The 16747-nt window shown below is 38.1% G+C and overlaps 1 protein-coding gene across 3 annotated transcripts in view; it reads right to left on the reverse strand.

Annotated features, from left to right (window-relative positions):
• Window positions 1-16747, reverse strand: part of LOC142339540 (protein DENND6A-like) — a 53101-nt gene that overhangs the window by 11943 nt on the left and 24411 nt on the right. For 2 of the 3 annotated variants that reach the window (XM_075389649.1, XM_075389648.1), the window contains 5 exons: window positions 16113-16174; window positions 5587-6149; window positions 3399-3458; window positions 2964-3118; window positions 2245-2408 (listed from right to left, as the gene is read on the reverse strand). In XM_075389649.1, coding sequence (XP_075245764.1) covers window positions 2245-2408; window positions 2964-3118; window positions 3399-3458; window positions 5587-6149; window positions 16113-16174 — 1004 coding nt within the window. The remainder of the gene's footprint in view (window positions 1-2244; window positions 2409-2963; window positions 3119-3398; window positions 3459-5586; window positions 6150-16112; window positions 16175-16747) is intronic. The other variant, XM_075389650.1, reaches the window with a different exon arrangement.

A 16747-nucleotide genomic window follows, 5' to 3' on the forward strand; every position in this document is an offset into this window, starting at 1 on the left:
TCTCTATCTTCGTGAAAGCGGTAGAGGTTTCTGGTTGACTCTTCTTGACTGCTTGAGCATAGCTGATTGACTTTGCCTCCTGGTACTTTGCACATCCTCGGTAGTTGGAGGAGTGGTTCTCTCCACAGTTTGGGCACTTAGTTTCTTGTTCAGCTTGTGCGCAGTCTTTGACAAGATGCTCACCTCCGCATCTTCTACACTTTAGGTTGTTGCAGCATTCATGGCTCCTGTGTCCAAACTCGAGGCACTTGAAACATTGGATGACTTGAGGCTCTTGTCTCGATTTCTCACATCTCTTGCGTTGGTTGAAGATAGAGACCCCATTTTCTACCGCTGTTCTTGCGTTGGCTTCAGAGGAGGTGAACACTCTAACTAGTCGGGTTGGGTTGTTGGTAGCTCTGCTAGTAATTCTGTGGACAGTCTCAGCGTCAATGTGTTGGCTCTGTAGCTCGGTCTTGATGTCATCAGTTTGTATATCGAGATCGATGTTTGTTATCACAAAGCTTGGCTTTGAGTCGTTGGTGGTCATGGTGCTCAGTCTAACTTTGCTGGTGGGGAAGGCTGCAGTAACTTTGCTCGGGGTGATTGTCTTTGCTATGTCAGTGGTTTTTGGCTTGATGGAGAAGCCTTTGCCGTTCTTGGACTTCCTTAGTTCTCCATAGTTCTGGCAGTTGGTCAGGGCAATCAGCTTGAGGTTGAAGTCTTTGAGGCTCGGTACTGGTGTGTCAAAAGAGAAGTAGATCACTTTGGGTTTGTCACTTCGGGTTCGTCGGACTTTGGAGCTTCTTCGGGGACCACTATCTTGGGCTTTTCTCTTGGTTCCTTGATGACTGACAGAGCTAATGTTAGTCAAGGCGGTCGTATTTAGGCTCTGGTTGGCATCTGAGCAGTTCACTGCGTTGTTGTTCATCGAGCTGTTGGGGAAGAAGGGTCGAGCGAGGGGGTTTCGGTGTGCCATTGGGAGTATTCAGCAGAAGGACTCGTGTACTGAGGGGTCAGAGGCTAGGGAGAGAGGCACTTCCAGGCGGTGCTTCTGGTCTTCACCCACTATGTGGGCAGAGTTGTCTTCTTGCACCCTCTTCGTCTGGGATCGCGTCGTCTTGCACTCTCTTCGTCGGGGATCGCGGCGTCTTGCTCTTTCTTCGTCTGGGATCGCGGCGTCTAGCACTTTCTTAGATCGTCCTCGCGGCGTCTTGCTCGGTCCCCCTCTCACTAAGCGTGAAACTAGCAGCTTACCTCCTATCTATAGGCCGTAGTGCTAGAATCAAGCCCTCAGCTCAGGACGGCTAACACCGGGATTCCTTTGCTTCAGACTAGGGCTTAGTGTTCGAGGGAATTCTTCTTGGTACGGGGGTACACCAGGAAGCTTGCAGGTCGACTGAGCTAGCTCGAGCTTCCTGAAAAGGATGCTCGGGGTGGCGAGTGTTGCGTTCGTGAGAGTACGCCAGCCCTTTGGTGTCTAAACCTGGGCTTGTGCTCTCGACGGAACCGAAATGCAAGTGGTACCGCCAACACTCTAACTTATAGCACCAGGTACTCTTGACTTAGTGCGAGCTAGCTCAGGAGTAAGTGCTTTGGTGCCCGGGTCGTCCCGCGTAGACTCAGCCTCAACTCCCGCGTAGTGTAGATTGGCAGCGCAGTTCTGGCAGGGGGCCTTTGGGAAGGGGGGTGGCGCGCAACTAAAGCCTCGCCTCTTGGAAAAGAGACTAAGAGTCTAACTAAGTCGGCTTATCGTCGTTGCTGAGAAAGTGTTATACTGCGAACTCTTCATCTAGCTCCTCATCTGTCGTCTTGCAGTTGTAAATGGTTGTAAAAACGGCTAAAAGCGGTCATCTGTATGTGCAATTCAGTCAAAAACTACTTTTCAAAGTCAAAAAGTCATTCACTAAACGCAGCGCATGATCAAAAACTTCTCTCGCTTAGCGAAAAACTGTTCACCAAGACAGCTTTTCTCACTTTCGCTTTTAGGTCAAAATGCCGCGTGAACAAATCTACTTCCTGTAAAAAAAACCGAGAAAACCAATACTCCTCTTCGAGTCGTAAAAAAACCAAGAGCACCGCAATATAGCTACGCTCAGCTTACAGCTTCGCAGCTATAACAAAACTTAAACCATTTATGTTGGGTTTGTACTACTTCGCACTCAATATACATCATTTGAGGATCTATGATTACAAATACACAAGCAAAAATGTCATTCGAAATTGAAAACCACGTGATTCCCCGACCCAGTGAACAATAATAACCTGTAAAGTCCCACCCAGTCACCCTTCAGTCCTGAGGTGAGTTGTGGGCCTGCTCTCTCGATGTGTTTGAGGAAGTCACTGGCCACGAATGGCTTCAACTGTGGCGACTCTCTCCACGGACACACTGTCTTGGCAAGGGGCATCAGGGTAGACAGGTAGTGCTCCTAACACCCAATGACAGTCATCGGTAAAATAAAATTCTATCAAACTTCTAAATTTAAATTACATGGAAGAACGATACTGTTGCTTTCTACAGACAATATTTATAAAATACGCCCCAAAATTTTCCCTAGTAGCACACTAGCTCACAGCCTTTCATCTCAGATCGTTCTTCAGTTCTCACTCATAAAATATATCGAAGTTCAATTATCCAAAATATTTTTGACAACAACACATGAAACGTGACATCTACTTAGCTCTGGTCTACTTTACACAGTGACATGGGCCTCAAGCAACACATCACGGCCAAATTCAAAAGGTTTTTCCGATCGAAATTTGACGAAAATTATACATGCAGCTGACGAATAAACTGTTTGTCAAAACTACAACATCGCAAAGTCATTATTTGTCAAAAAATTAAGGATGCAAACTCCGGGGGTATGTCAAAGCACTCAGCCAATTCTACTACTAATATTACACTTGAGACACCAGCATTCTGATCAACAGTTATTGCGATGAGCAGTTCAAATGAGTCAGTCAATCAGGTCGCCCATACTCACCAATGGAATTGAAAAGCTTTCGGTGAGTTCCCGGAAGAACTTCCTGATCCAGGAGGAGAGGACTTCTGGTGGCTTGTGCTGCTCCCGGCCACGCACCAGTCTCTTCACCATTGTTCTGTCCTTCTCCAAATACAGCTTGTGGTTCGTGAACACACCTACAGCAACAACATACACATTCTATCTGTTGTACAGGGAAAAAACTTGCAAGAAGTCAGCTAATATGCTTATGTACAGGGCACCCGTTACCTCTTCTCGGACAAAAGACATTTCAGTTTTTTACTTGCGTGCAACACACAATAGCCTACCAGACAAATTTAAATACTCAAATGTAATAAAATCACATTTTCACAAAATAAAATCAGTTCTCTAGCTGATTGTACACTAAAGTGAGTTTAATAAAGTTCAATTATGACCATGACAAGAAGAGTCACTTACCTGGTTTAGAATCGAGCACCTTGACTGAATTCTTACTTGCTTTGATAACCTTGATTGATTCTGAAACACAACATACGGCACAATGATTCCTTTCGTTGATTCAATTTTTGAAAATGATGGCCCTTTCTCTCAAAAAACAATTTGTTTAAATGTTTAGCAACTGAATTGGTGTTTGTTACTAGAAGCAAAAGAATGTTGGGTTAGATTGTTTTGTAGCTTACTAACAAAAACGGCAGATTCTCCGACAGAAGCCGCCAAACAAAATAAACAGATTCAATGCCACGAAACACCACAAAAACTAATTAAAAAATTGTTTTTCAAAAAAGAAGTTCAAAACCGCTGCTTTCAATGCACTCACAAATCTATTATCCGCAGCCTACATAATATGGCCTTAATAGTAATTTTAACAGTAAGTCATTTAGAGACAGGTATGTTTTAAAATTCAAAATTCATTGCCTGATCACTAAATATATTGAGCTGTCAAAGCTTGCTACAATCGTAAAAGTACGATTCATCTCACGATCTTATACTAATCAATAACAAATTAACTGTACGATTTCAATAAAATATAGATTTCACTATACACTGAACAAATTTTCAAATATAGCAAGCAAGCATTTAAAAATAATTCTGGCATCCCTCTTTCAACGGCAAATTTTTATTTTCACAATCGGACGAGAAAATAAGATAATAACATTGTTGTTAGATCTAAATACCTTGAACATGGTGTAATCAATAGTGATGTAAGATATCATAATAAAATTTCAACTGCGAATGAAAAACTGTCAAGATCTAGTACTGAAAAAAGAAGATACGAAGCTCACTTTTTAGAAAAATTCAAGAAGGACCCAGACCAAACTCAATTCGGCTAATAATGTCGCACGAATTTAAATTAAGTTCACGATGTGTGCTGTTCCTGTCTATTTATTCAATAATTGCTGTTCATAATTCAAAATTGACTTGTTTAATTATTTATTACATCCACTACCTGCATGATATATTTTATATATCATTTCAGGTATTACCGTCTTCGTTTATATAATGTCACACAAATAAAACAAGTAAAAGAGCGTTATGTGAAGATTTAGTAAATTGCTGCTTTCAGTTCTGCGGGCTGAAAAAATGCGTGACGAAAGGTGAGTTTCAAACGACGAAACAAACAAAAACCAGTACAAACAAAATATAGCTCCGCTCTTCTTATAGCTAAAAAGAACCACCGGTTGTCAAAACGATCCTTATTTCATGCCCATTTTCACACTCTGATGTCTTCCAAGTAATAGAACTTTACAAATAGCTGGTTTTTACATCAACGAATTTCAATTCGAAGTTGATTAAATCTGATGTGTGACTGCAAAAGTCATAATTTTTGAGTTAGGGGAGCTATGCATGACTCACACAGTCAAAATTTTTCAAAATAACATTAAAGTAACAACCGTTCTTTGCTACTGTGCATTAGCAACTAAGTTTTTAATATCAAAACAGGATATTCGAAAACTAAAGACAATGCTCAAAAACAGAAAACGATGTTCGACAACAGGAGAAAATTTTCGAAAACAAAGAAGTTAAGTTGGATGTCTTCCAGCAAAAAAATCAAACCAGCGGAAAAACAATAATTTTCTTTAAGCCGTAGAAAAATCACGATAAAGTTACTAATATCCCCAGCTGTCGGTTGGTTAGGGCGAGTGTGGGTGCGAGCGCGAGGTTACTGGTGGAATGAGGTGGAAAGGGGGGTTAAGTTAAAGTTAAGTGGGGGAGGGGGCTTAAGGGGAGGGGTAAAACTCTAAGAATCGCCATTCACACCACATGAAGTTGTCTCTTGAACTGTTTCGGTGAATTACATACTATGAGACTACAGAGCCGTAAGTCTCTAATAGAACTTAATGCCCTTTATGTTTTACGTCTTTACCCCGTATCTGAAGACGAAAAGTCATAAGCGTCATACAAAAATCAGTCAAGTGAACAATTGCATTGAAAAAACCACAGAACTAATCTAATTGCGACAAACTTTGCTTGCCAGCAATTAATATCCAATCCACGCATTCGTTATTTTTTATAAATTGCAATGGCATCCTCAATTTTTGTTAATGCCCCACACAATCGGGTTTTCATTATATATACCAATGGATCCGCGTTCTTCAATTGATGTGTTAAACAGATATATTATTGACAGTGAGTATGTAAGTAATACTTGAGGATGAAGTAGAGGAGTGAGGTCGATATGAGGAGTGAAATGAAGTTGAGGGCGATGATGATGATGATGCTTTAAATGACGCAGAACCACCTCTGCTTGATCCAGAATCTAATTTCCCACCATTAGAAGGATCCCCACCACTGGTTGCGGAGCCAGCCCTGTCTAGATCTCCTATCCGGATGAGGTTGGGCCAGTGGGCGAGGGTTTTGGCAAAGAAGGGATTGGTCACACCCAGAATCACTTTGGGCGGAATTTGGGGGTAGGTTGCGTTATGTGAGGACTGACTGTGTGTTGAAGACAAAGCAGCTGAACTGTTGTTCTTATTACTCCTAGGAATGTGTGCTGAGGTCGTTTGGCTGTGTTGTGCTGTCATGGACTGTGAGCCGCTGTCGCTTGCTCCTGTGTTCCTTGGTGATGATGATATTGAGGTTGTTGAGGAGTTGTTTGTGATAGTGGCAGGAGAGTAAGACGATGGTGCGAGAGTGAACTCTTTGAACTCCGAGTCGTGTATTGTAAAGTAGGGTCTGTAGTCTGAGCCCCACTTGAACGGGTAGATTATGCTGAAGCAAAATTTGTAAAAAAAAATAACTCTCATATTTCATGCCATCAACATTGATGCCTAATGGATTACTTGCCAAGTAAGAACTATTTTGGATCTTTGCTCGATCCAGACCTAACATTTTCAAAGGAATGTCAAGCAATCAGACGTTCATCGCACCATCAGAAATCATCAACAACAATAATTACATGATTAATTTAAACATTAATCGATTCAATTCGATCAGTCAAAACATAACGGACTAAGGTCAGGCAAATCAAAGATATGTTGGCTTCTTCAGGGTAGCTGACTAAAGCTTAACCGAAAAGCAGGTTGGAGCAGTGTGTGTGTGTGTGTGTGCGTGAGCGGTGGGGGGGTATGAGCGGCGAATGTCAAAGGCGCGGGGCGGACTGATGGAATGATGTTGACGGGCGGACGTGGGTGAGTGCGGAGTGGGGGGAGGGGAGGGCTACTCGGGCGTGGAGTGGGGCTGCGTGTGGGATCAAAACAAATAATAACCTCCCTTCACAATATGAATTTATGTCTCCTCGACCGTTTCGGTTAATCTCATAGTTAGAGATTATTAAGGCGAAGAGCTCTAAAAGCACTGAACGACTTAATGCCCTCTGACCTTCACTTGTTTAACCCGTTTTTGAGAACAAAAAGTCAAATGGTCAGACGAAGAAAAACTGTCCGACGAAAAGTCGGTGATTCAAGAATTGCACAATACAAGATCAGCAGCACTAATATAACTGCTACAAACCTTGTTTGAGAACAATTAATAAACATAAAACGACTAACGACGGATGAATTGCTCTCGAATGACAGACGGGGGCAATTTAATTAGCAGTTGGTGAAGCGTAGAAATATTTTATGGGCTTGCATCTTAACCACTCAGCTACAATGGCTTTGATTTCCTTTCGCTCACAATTGCTTTTAGCAACAAATTATTTCAGAACGAGAGCAACTTATATCACTCAGAAACGAACTCAAGTGTGAAACAGTCACTCAAGAAGCCAAGGAATGTTCTAGAACAAAAGCGCAAAAACGGTCAACCGTAAATTTTCCATAAAGACACACGTTTATAAACACAACCGACTAACGTCGGGCGAATTGCTCTCAAACGACCAGCTGGCTTCGTCAGTAGCTAGCTTTAGATTAATTGAAGGTGAGCCCAACTGGAGTGCACCGCAGCGGGGGGGGGGAGTGGATTGGTGGGACTGATGCGGGGGCAGTGGGTGGGTGGGGGTGTGGGATCAATTTCCAAGAACCGCCCTTCACACCTTAAGTATAAGTAAAAAAAATTTCTATTAATCACATACTTGACGACTGTTGGGCTGAAAGGCTCTAAGAGAACTTAACGCAAACTGGGCGCTACATCGTCATCCCGTTCTGAAAAGGAAAGTCAAATGAGTCAGCCGAAAAATCTGTCACGCGAAAAATTGCAAGTTACAAACAGGATTATTACATTTAATACAAATTGCTCTTGAGAGCAATTAACAATGATTTCCTAAAAAGTGCTTGTTCCTAAAAAGTCATTTATGATAAAAAGTGCTTGTTCCTAAAAAGTCATTTATGACCAAAACAATACTATACGTCATTGTTAATGAGGATCAGAGATGATGACATTACGCCGCACAACAGCAGCGAAGTGCGGCATCAACAAAGACAGAGAGAGAAAGAGAGGGAGAGAGAGAGATAGAGAGACAGACAGACAGACAGACAGACAGACAGACAGACAGACAGACAGACAGAGAGACAGACAGACAGACAGACAGATAGAGATATAACGTTAACGAGAAAGAGAAGGAAATAAACCCTAAACGACAATTGCCAGTTTTATAAACAAACTTGGGATATTAAAAAGATGAAAATTAATCCATGACCAACAAAAATTTTCCAGTACATTATAATCAAACGCTAACGGAACTTTTTGGTATAATGACTATAAATGTCTAAAATTTTTAAAAAGAAATAGCAAAAATTGTCAGAAAATGCTAAAATTCGTGATGTTAAAATCTCGCAAGACATTCCATTACATCTAAAAACTATACAGTGACCTATTGTTAAACCCTAGAGGAGGTTCATTTGTTCTTGAGGTTGAGAAAATCTAAAATGAAAAATTTTCAAAAAGCTTGAAAAAAGCAAGTTTTATCAAAAAATTTTTAAAATTTAGGACATTAAATAGTTGAAAAACTATCCCATGGCCAACAAAAATTTGTCAGTTACTTATTATAAAACCCCTTAGCAAGTTTTCTGGCCCCTGGGTCGGGGAAGACCTGAATACGGAAAATTAAATGTCCGAAAAGTTCAAATAAATTGCACGTTTTGTCAAAAAAATGCTAAAATTCGTGATGTTAAGATGTTGAAACCACTCCATTACCACTAGAAACTATGCAGTAACGTATTATTAAAAACTAGAGGAAGTTCCTTGACACCTAGGGTTGACAAGTCAAAAAATGTTAAAAATTTTGAAAGCTTGAAAAAAAAAATTTGCAAAGTAGTATAAATTTGTGTGTTTTAGCGAGCAGTTGTTCGTCAGTAGCTAGAAACGGGGGGGGGGATTTGGGGAAGGGGGTGCACCGGGGGCTGAGGGGAAAGGGGGGCAACAAATGGTTGAGGGTAACCGCGCACGGGGGGTGTTGGCAATGAGGGGGTCAACAGTGGAGGAGTCGTCTTCAACCTCTAAGAACCGCCCTTCACACCATAAGTATAAGTCTCCAAAACAGTCTAAAAAAAGACCGACAGGACTAATGTAATTGCTACCAACTTCGCTTGAGAGCAATTAAAAATTGATTCAAACTTCGTTCGAGAGCTATTTATCATTAGTTCCATGGCTCTCAATGTAACATTACTGTAACAGGAACGAAAATTGCCATTAAGATAAAAACATATTTGACATACTGTCAGAAAATAGCTGCAACAACTTTGCAGACCTGCGGTCCCAAAAAAATGAAAAAGATCGAAGGGGAATTTCAGTTTTTTGAACTAAATACCGAGATGTCATATATTGATTCAGATTAAAATGAAACATAGCTGGCAGATTGCCAAAAAAATAGCCGCAATAGCTTCGTAGATCTGCAGTTTAAAAACAGTAAAGACAAACCAAAAAATTACTCAGTACATTAAAGCGTGAGATGTTAAATTTTGAGTAAGAATCTGTATAAATTATTGCGGCCTCTCTTAGCTCCTCTCAAATAACCTTCATTTACAGTGACATAAATTGACTTGACCTTTTCTCTTCGAATTAAAGTGAAGAAAAGTCAAATTTCAAAGAAGTCATCTTTGAGAGAGAGGTAAATCACGTATGACCATAAACTTAATCAAGCGAATGAACAGAAAAATTCTCTCCACTAAGAATGCGCAGTGTCGTCACGAGCGCACTTCAGTTTAAATTGCATGAACGAATGAACAGAAAGTAGATTTGAAGTGATTTTGACATCATATGGTCCTAACAAAAATCTTGACAAAATATAAAACCAAGAGAAGGCCAATAGTAATCCAAGCTAAAGCTGAGCGGCCATTAAAAACATGTGTTGTTTCTATTAGCTGCCCAAGCTATTCGAGTGACAAAATCACTTGACTTTATCTCTTTCCGTTAATGTTAGTATGTTAAGGTAAAATCTGAGAGTGAGGAACGTGATGTGTGATTGAAAACATAGCTGACAGATTCCCAGAAAATAGCTGCAATAGCTTTGCAGTGCCAAAAAAATTTTAAGACCGAAAGAGAAATTTCAGTTCTTTAACCTGCGTGCTAACATGTCCTTTTTATAGGCACAACTTCTGTTGTTTCTTTTGTTACCCTCAAATAGCCTTCAATTAGAGTTGACATATACTCAGTTGACCGTATCTCCTTCAATTAAAAATTGCAAGGGTATAGACAGTCATTTTTAAAAGTGTGATAAGTACCGTTTGCCCAAACTACAACACGCGAATGAGTAAAGATCTCGCTCTAATGAGTGACAAATGACATACATCACATGTAATTTAAATAAAATTGCATGAATGAACGAACGAAAAGCAATTTTGAAATGAGCTTGACATATGGTTGAAACAAAAACCTTGACAACGAAAAAAGTCGAAAAATGGCTCTCTATCTCAGCAATTAATCACGCGAACGAAAGCTCCACTAAAAGTGAAAAAATTCACTAGCAAAATTTATGAGAAAACCAACAAAAAAAGACTTCTTGATCTATAAAAACACAGCCGGCAGATTGCCAAAATAGCTGCGAAAGAATAGACTTGCATGCCGTATAATAGAGATAGAAACAGATACAGATCTAAATTGAAAAAAATCGAAGTCGCTCAAAAAGCTAGGTAAAAAACACTCAGCGATAAATTGACAAAGCTTGTTAAAATTGATTCCGCAGAAGCTTTTTATTAGGGATATTTACTGCACATTTGAGTTCCTTTGACCTAAAACTAGTTAAAACTAAACTTAAGTTTTAAAGTGCAAAAGTCATTTTATTGAGTGAGGTAAGTCACGTCTGATCAAAATCCAATCACGCAAATGAACTTAAAACCTTTGCTAGAAAGAGAATGAGAAATGACGTCATCCGCGCAAACACCTTTAGTGAAATGCAGAAGTCATGGGTACAATCTTCGTTTGAAAGCAATTAAAAAACTTTCTTTTTATTCGATTTTCTTTTCCTTCGAAAGTATCCAAATAATTACCAAGTAAAACTTCTTACCTGAAGTATGCTTTGAAAAAAAATTGGGTACAAAAGTTTGCTAAACTAATGGAACATTCGTGATATTAACGGAATATCCCCCCAAATAGTATGATCGGTATAGTATCACTAAAAATAACTTGTTGCGTATTTAGTACAATGACAATGCGCGAAGAAATTAAGGTGATATTGTGCCTCTACTGAAACTTCATGTCACTAGGTGCTACCTGTTAATCCCGTTTTGAAAGATCAAAGTCATGGAAAAATATTTGATAACATTCCCAAAACTCACAGCTCAGAAAAACGAAAATCATTGCAAAATTAATCAAATATTCAAAAACTTGTCAAATCACTTCTGTCCTCAAAAGCAAATATTTAATGTTAGTATGTTAAGGTAAAATCTGAGAGTGAGGAACGTGATGTGTGATTGAAAACATAGCTGACAGATTCCCAGAAAATAGCTGCAATAGCTTTGCAGTGCCAAAAAAATTTTAAGACCGAAAGAGAAATTTCAGTTCTTTAACCTGCGTGCTAACATGTCCTTTTTATAGGCACAACTTATGTTGTTTCTTTTGTTACCCTCAAATAGCCTTCAATTAGAGTTCACATATACTCAGTTGACCGTATCTCCTTCAATTAAACATTGCAAGGGTATAGACAGTCATTTTTAAAAGTGTGATAAGTACCGTTTGCCCAAACCAGATCACGCGAATGAGTAAAGATCTCGCTCTAATGAGTGACAAATGACATACATCACATGTAATTTAAATAAAATTGCATGAATGAACGAACGAAAAGCAATTTTGAAATGAGCTTGACATATGGTTGAAACAAAAACCTTGACAACGAAAAAAGTCGAAAAATGGCTCTCTATCTCAGCAATTAATCACGCGAACGAAAGCTCCACTAAAAGTGAAAAAATTCACAAGCAAAATTTATGAGAAAACCAACAAAAAAAGACTTCTTGATCTATAAAAACACAGCTGGCAGATTGCCAGAATAGCTGCGAAAGAATAGACTTGCATGCCGTATAATAGAGATAGAAACAGATACAGATCTAAATTGAAAAAAATCGAAGTCGCTCAAAAAGCTAGGTAAAAAACACTCAGCGATAAATTGACAAAGCTTGTTAAAATTGATTCCGCAGAAGCTTTTTATTAGGGATTTTTACTGCACATATGAGTTCCTTTGACCTAAAACTAGTTAAAACTAAACTTAAGTTTTAAAGTGCAAAAGTCATTCTATTGAGTGAGGTAAGTCACGTCTGATCAAAATCCAATCACGCAAATGAACTTAAAACCTTTGCTAGAAAGAGAATGAGAAATGACGTCATTCGCGCAAACACCTTTAGTGAAATGCAGAAGTCATGGGTACAATCTTCGTTTGAAAGCAATTAAAAAACTTTCTTTTTCGATTTTCCTTTCCTTCGAAAGTATCCAAATAATTACCAAGTAAAACTTCTTACCTGAAGTATGCTTTGAAAAAAAATTGGGTACAAAAGTTTGCTAAACTAATGGAACATTCGTGATATTAACGGAATATCCCCCCAAATAGTATGATCGGTATAGTATCACTAAAAATAACTTGTTGCTTATTTAGTACAATGACAATGCGCGAAGAAATTAAGGTGATATTGTGCCTCTACTGAAACTTCATGTCACTAGGTGCTACCTGTTAATCCCGTTTTGAAAGATCAAAGTCATGGAAAAATATTTGATAACATTCCCAAAACTCACAGCTCAGAAAAACGAAAATCATTGCAAAATTAATCAAATATTCAAAAACTTGTCAAATCACTTCTGTCCTCAAAAGCAAATATTTCCCAATGAAATCTCTATAGCATTTAACTTGCATGCTAGCAGAGATCTTGTTGCACAAAAGAGGCAAACAGAAGCAAGAACGATAGAACATTAATTTGAAAATAGAGCACAAAAAACAGACATAAAGAAGAATTATGGCTTGCAATAGACCTTTATGAACTTTAAAAAACGTTATTGTGGTACCTAACTGACAAAAATAACTTGAAAATGACGAAAAAATATGTAAAACAACATTTTGGACTGAAAACTACAAAAATTGATCTTCACCTTGAATTTAGGCCCTTCCAGCATGTTGAGAACTCACTCTAAGCACTTGAAAGACTATTAAAGCCAGCTTAGCGCCTCCAATGAAAAACATAGCTGGCAGATTGCCAGAAAATAGCCGCAATAGATTCGTAGATCGGCAGTGTAAAAAAAAACAGTAAAAAAGACAGACCAAAAAAACTCGTCTTTTCATTGAAGGCTGATCTGTTATGTTTTGATTAAAAATCTGTATAAGTTATTGCTATTTCTATTAGCTAATCATAAATAACCTTCAATTAGAGTGACAAGCACTCATTTGACCTTATCTCTTTGAATTAAAGCAAAAGTCAATTTCAGAGTGAGGAAGTCATTTTTAAGAGTGAGGTAAGTCACGTGTGCCCAAAAATTTAATCACGCGAATGAACAAAAAAATCGCTCCACTAAGAGCGAAAAATGGCGTCACATATGCAATTCAGTTGAAATTGCATGAACGAATGAACAAAAAGTGGCTGTGACGTCATATGGTCGTAACAAAAATCATTACGACGAAATAAAAAAAAACCAAGAGAAGGCCAATAATAGCCCCAGCTATCGCTGTGCGGCTATTAATTAATGTCTACTGGGCGCTACCTGTTTATCCTGTTTCAAAAGGGCAAGGCCATAGAAAAATGTTTGAAAAAATCTCACATAAAAGACAGACCACCAAAACAACCCAAATTCTTTGAAATGTAAAAAGGAGCGCCTAAAGAAAATAATAGCCGTTGAGAGACTAACGGCGGCTATTATCAACAACAAATGGGGGATGTGTTGTACAAGTGCAAATTATTTTGATTTCGTTTTGCAGTTAGACATTCTCTTGTTTCTTCATGACAGGATACAACAGCTAGTATCAATGCCAAGAATCATTGGAGATGGTAACCATAATTTAAACATAGCCGGCGATTGCCGGAAACTAGCCGCCGTTGACGCACTTGATGCATATCGGGATTGAAACAGAAAAAGAAAAAAAGAAAATATAATTTGACCGAATTTTATTTCTATTTTTAATGCCAAAAAGTAATCTAATTCGGTGTGCAGTTTCAGTTGGATTCTAAAACTATGCTTAATTCAGCTTCTAAACTGAAAGCTAATAAGCTCAATACCAATGCGAGCTAGCAAACACTCTAATGAATATTGATAACCTAATTCTCAATGACTTAATGACCGGGCTTTATCGGTTTATCTCATCTCTTTTGATTTTGCTCTTTTGACCTTGACTGTATTTACTGTCTTGCTAATTCATTGAGTGAATGGATTTAAAAACCATTCAGTAGAAACCGTGAGTAAGGTAAGCCAGAAATCAAACGTGAAAGTCGTGACTTATGTAAAACGAAAAACGTGATCAAAAGGTAAAGCGAATTGAAAAAAAAGGAGAGCGCCTAAATAAAAGACGTTTGAGAGGCTGACGGCGGCTATTTAAAAAAAAACAAATTTCAAGTAGCATTGAAACTTTGCTGCGCAACTGCTGCTTGAGATTATTTTGATCAGAACAAGAGAACAGATAAATTGCCTAGAGCAGTCACGCAAGAGGTTAAGAATCAATATTAAGAAGAACTAAGGTAAAGCGAAACAAATCGCCGGAATACAAAACATTTCAAAACGAATCTTTTTAAATGAAAAGTCATTTGGAAACAACAACAGAGTAAAAATAATACGTTAAAAACCAAATCTGATAACAGAGCTGGCAAATTGCCAGACAATAGCAGCAATAGCTTCATAGATCTGTAGTCTCAAAAAGAAGGTAGAAAAAAAGACAGACCAAAAAAGAAACTTATTCTTTTCATTAAGGGCTGAGATGTTAAATTTTGATTAAGAATCTGAATAACTTATTGCTGTTTCCATTAGCTAATCTTGAATAACCTTCAATTAGAGTGACAAGCACTCATTTGATCTCTTTGAATTAAGGCAAAAAAGTCAATTTCAGAGTGAGGAAGTCATTTTTAAGAGGGAGGTAAGTCACGTGTGCCCAAAAATTTAATCACGCGAATGAACAAAAAGCTAGCTCCACTAAGAGTGAAAAATACGTTACGCACGCAATTCAGTTGAAATTGCATGACCGAATGAGCAAAGAGCAGATTTGAAGTGGTTGTGACGTCATATGGTCGTAACAAGAATCGCGACGACGAAATAAAAAAACCAAGAGAAGGCACATAATAGCTTCAGCTATCGCTTCGCGGCTATTAAAAAAACATCGGAACAAAAACCAACAAATGTCGGAAGAATTGCTCTCAGACCACTGGCGAGGCAATCAGAAGGGGGCATAGGTTAGAAAAACTATTATGTAAAAGCTTCTGACAAGGGAAGTGCACAAACCTGTTTTCCCGACTGAGAGTTTCCGAACAAGTTGCGACTGTGAATAAACTTTTGACAAAAGAAATTGCAGTAGAGAGTTTTCAATCAATAATCGGCTACCAACTGACAGCAAACAAAAATGGTACATACTGAGAAAAAGGCAAAGACAGAAAAATTAAGTTTTTTAAAACTTTTAAAAATTCTGCTTGATCTGCGAAGAACCCACTTCCTTACAGACACACTTAACAGGAAATTAAAAAAGGAAAAGATATAAAACCTGAAAAATTACAAATGTTTATCGGGCAAAATATGGTTGAAATAACTCCATATTCTTGAAATAAAACCTAAAAATCAAACAAATCAGAAGATCACCTAAACCCCTAGAACAACAAATTTCAACCAAAAAGACTCCGCCAATTCGATATAAATAGATTATGAAAACTGCTGAAAAATGCGTTCAACAGTGCAAAATTGTAAAAAACAGCTTAAAAAATAGCATCTAAAAGTCTAAATTTGTTTGATATAGTCAAAAATTTTCGAAATGTATTACTAGCTAATATAATCGAAACAAACACCTTTGGCTGAAAACACCTTTGTCTGACTCATAGCTGAAAAAAACTGCGTTGAAAAAGCCGCAGGTGATTAAAAAATAAAGTGCTTCAAATAGCAAAAAAAAATTCAAACCTAGTTTTTCGCACTCTCTGCGATGCTTGAACAGAAAACCACTAACTTCTCTCTGTTTTTGACTTTTTTTAGCAGATTGACCTAAACACTTTTATTCAAGTGCGGCTTTTGACATTACTCCTCTTCGAGTAGTGAAAACAGAGCCGCTATAATAAGGGTGGTAATGAATAAATGTTAAGAATTGTCCCAAACACAAAACAGGAGGCAAAATGCCAATTTATTTTGAGTTTAGCTTACCTAGTTAGGATGTAGACCATGCGAGAGGTGATGTCAGGTGAAGGTCCCATCACAACAATAGGCTGAAACAAAAGACAAAAATGTTTATCAGAGCTCGCGTTCCGCATTAAATCGCTTGCAAAAAAATTCATTCAATTTTTCTGTATATTCAATCTTTAAATAGAACAGATCTATTCTGCACAGATCTTTCGCTGATTATTGTACCCACTTTGTGTGATTTAGAACTCACCGTTCTTTTAAATTGTAAATGCATGCGAAAGAGGAAAGAATCAGTTTCTCATAAATAAACTTCTTTATACATAAAGAAATTGCTACAATTTCTTTATTTATAAAACAAGAAAGATACAATCATTAAAATTCAATCAAGCATCTCGGAAAGAACAAAAAACATAGCCGATAGATAGCCGCTGTTGATTTCCACAACTCTATTGGGATTGAAAGAAAAGAAAATATCAACAAAGATTGATTTTTGTATAAAAACATTTTTAAGTGCGATTTATTTTGATGTCATTTCGTAATTGAACAAACTCCAGTCTCTCAGTGAGAGACTACAGGGTCTAGTATCAATACCATACGCATTATAGATAGTAACTAGAACTTATGAGAACAAAGTTCAAGTACCGGGCATTTAAAAA

Source organism: Convolutriloba macropyga, chromosome 5 (genome assembly GCF_964194025.1).
Source record: "Convolutriloba macropyga chromosome 5, txConMacr16.3, whole genome shotgun sequence".
Lineage (NCBI taxonomy): Eukaryota > Metazoa > Xenacoelomorpha > Acoela > Convolutidae > Convolutriloba > Convolutriloba macropyga.